This window comes from Acanthisitta chloris, unplaced genomic scaffold, assembly GCF_000695815.1.
Source record: "Acanthisitta chloris isolate BGI_N310 unplaced genomic scaffold, ASM69581v1 scaffold7430, whole genome shotgun sequence".
Taxonomy (NCBI): domain Eukaryota; kingdom Metazoa; phylum Chordata; class Aves; order Passeriformes; family Acanthisittidae; genus Acanthisitta; species Acanthisitta chloris.
This window is the reverse complement of record NW_008653264.1, coordinates 11,234-13,210: the sequence shown is the minus strand read 5'-3', so window position 1 is coordinate 13,210 and position 1,977 is coordinate 11,234. Positions and strand designations below refer to the sequence as shown.

At 47.1% G+C, this 1,977-nt stretch overlaps 1 protein-coding gene across 1 annotated transcript in view; it reads right to left on the bottom strand.

The window, feature by feature from the left end:
* Window positions 1-1,275: 1,275 nt before the first annotated feature.
* LOC103807441 (proto-oncogene c-Rel-like) overlaps window positions 1,276-1,977 on the bottom strand; it is a gene marked incomplete at its 5' end in the record, with an annotated part of 5,942 nt that continues 5,240 nt past the window's right edge. Inside the window, one exon of the mRNA XM_009080170.1 lies at window positions 1,276-1,977. This exon is cut by the window's right edge and continues 4 nt beyond it. Coding sequence (XP_009078418.1) covers window positions 1,276-1,977 — 702 coding nt within the window.

Here is a 1,977-nt window from a genome sequence, read left to right as displayed (position 1 = left end):
GCCCTATAGAACAGCTGCAGCACTTCAGAAATACTCAGACATGCCTTGCTGTATTGCTTCTTAAAAAAATAATAGTATAATACAGTAGCCAAGGCCCATAATTCAGAGTAGAGTCTTACCTAGCCAGTCACCTCCAGCAAGGTGTCCTGGAACAGCTGCTGGCTCAGGCTAAGGGTGAAGATTGGGAATCAAGTGGGAGGGAGGAAATTCTGGTTTCTGATACAGAAGATAAGGGAGTGTTTTTAATTAGTACTGACTGAAATGGCCTTAAAAGTTGTTAATAGAGAGGAGGTTGCACTAAGACTGCCTCTGGCTTTGCCCCAGAGCTTTCCTGTGAGGGGGTGGTGGTGGGGAGGCAGGAGCTGAGCCTTTGTGGAAGCAGTCACTTGCATAGCAGGAAACTGCTGGGATACCTGAGGAGAGAATATGGAGATACTTCGGCTCAACAAATTTCTGCCCTTCAAAACATCATATACATCACAGATACACACACAGAATAACTTGCAGAGCAATAACAGTTTCATTGCTAAAGCAACAGGGGTTTGGCATTTAAAACAGTGCACTCTGGAGGAAGTGCAGACAAGTCCTTACTTTGTGTCCTTTCTCTCGTACAGTGATTTCATTTACAGCAAAGTTGGACTAGTTAAAAACTCAAACCTTCCGGTCTTTTTAAATATATCTAACAATGACATAGTCATTAAAACAATTTTATGAGTAAATTTGCCTTCAAAGCAAATGGAGTGTGGTGGAAAAGTGTAAAATCAATACATGGTCTTGTTTTAGGAGAACATATGAAAGGGGGTAAGAAACCTAAACCTTTCAAGTAAGTTGAGTAGAACTTTAATAGCATTAGATGAGACTGGAGTGCTCATGTACATGTTTTTTTTCCTAATTTCTGTCCTATCAAAACAATTTCTATGGCAAAAATTATTATTTTGGGAACAACTTTAACCCTGTGAAGCATTTGAAATCCTAACCCTTCTGAAGATCCCAGCTTTTACAGTCCCCAAAGGCATGGAAGCTGTAGGTGTTAACAGTTCCCTTTCCCAACAGTGCCAAAATACATCTACGAGGTTCTTTTAAGATACAGAACCCCAAACCCTACTCCCACCTCCCTTCTTTATGGGCACCAGTATGGGCTCAAATAAATAACCTTAAGTTATATCATGAAACTTGTATAGCAACATTTGGAAAGAGAAAGCAGGGACTCCAGAAGGGTAAGTTACTCCTCTCCACGCAGTGACACCTGGAAAGCTCTACGTACCCACCACTGCCTCAAGGGTTATAGCTTTGCAATATGTTATCAAAGGGGAAGGACTGATAGAGCTCATCAGTGTGGCTATCAGTGTTATAGTACTGGCTGTCTGCCATGCTATTCTGGTGGTTGGCGGAGAGTCTTGGTTCACTCAGAACCTCTTGGTCTATAAAGCCGTAAACAGGATCAGCTAAGGTCGTGGCCGCGGCCCCGGGGGGCAGCTGCAGCTGCTGCCTGTGAGTGCCTGTGCTGAGCACAGGGTTGTACTTGTCGAAGCTGATGCTGGTGCAATTCATGTCGTCGGTGTCCATGCTGACGCTGCTGGAGCCACCGGCAGGATGAGCCACGTGCACACTGCTGATGCTGGACACGCTCTGCAGGTCTGCGCTCGACACCACCACTGCTCCCAGCCCGTTGGTGCTGCTGAAATTCCGGTAGAAGCCAGAATCCTTCTCATCAGGCCAGTTCAGAGGGCTGTCATGGAAGGCTGGGAGAGAGCTGCTACCCGGAGCAGCTGGCTGAGGCACATCTGTGGTGAAGCTGTTCTGTGGGTGTGCTCCAAGCAGACTGCTGGACGAGGGGGTGGTGCTCTGCAGCCAGCACGAGGACAGCACATCCTGCTTCCCTGGGCCCACCTGTGCAGGTGGGTGGGCAAGCTGGCTGCACGTGTGGTAGATCTGACTAGTGCTGGCCAGTGTTCCCAACCCTGGCATCATCAGTGA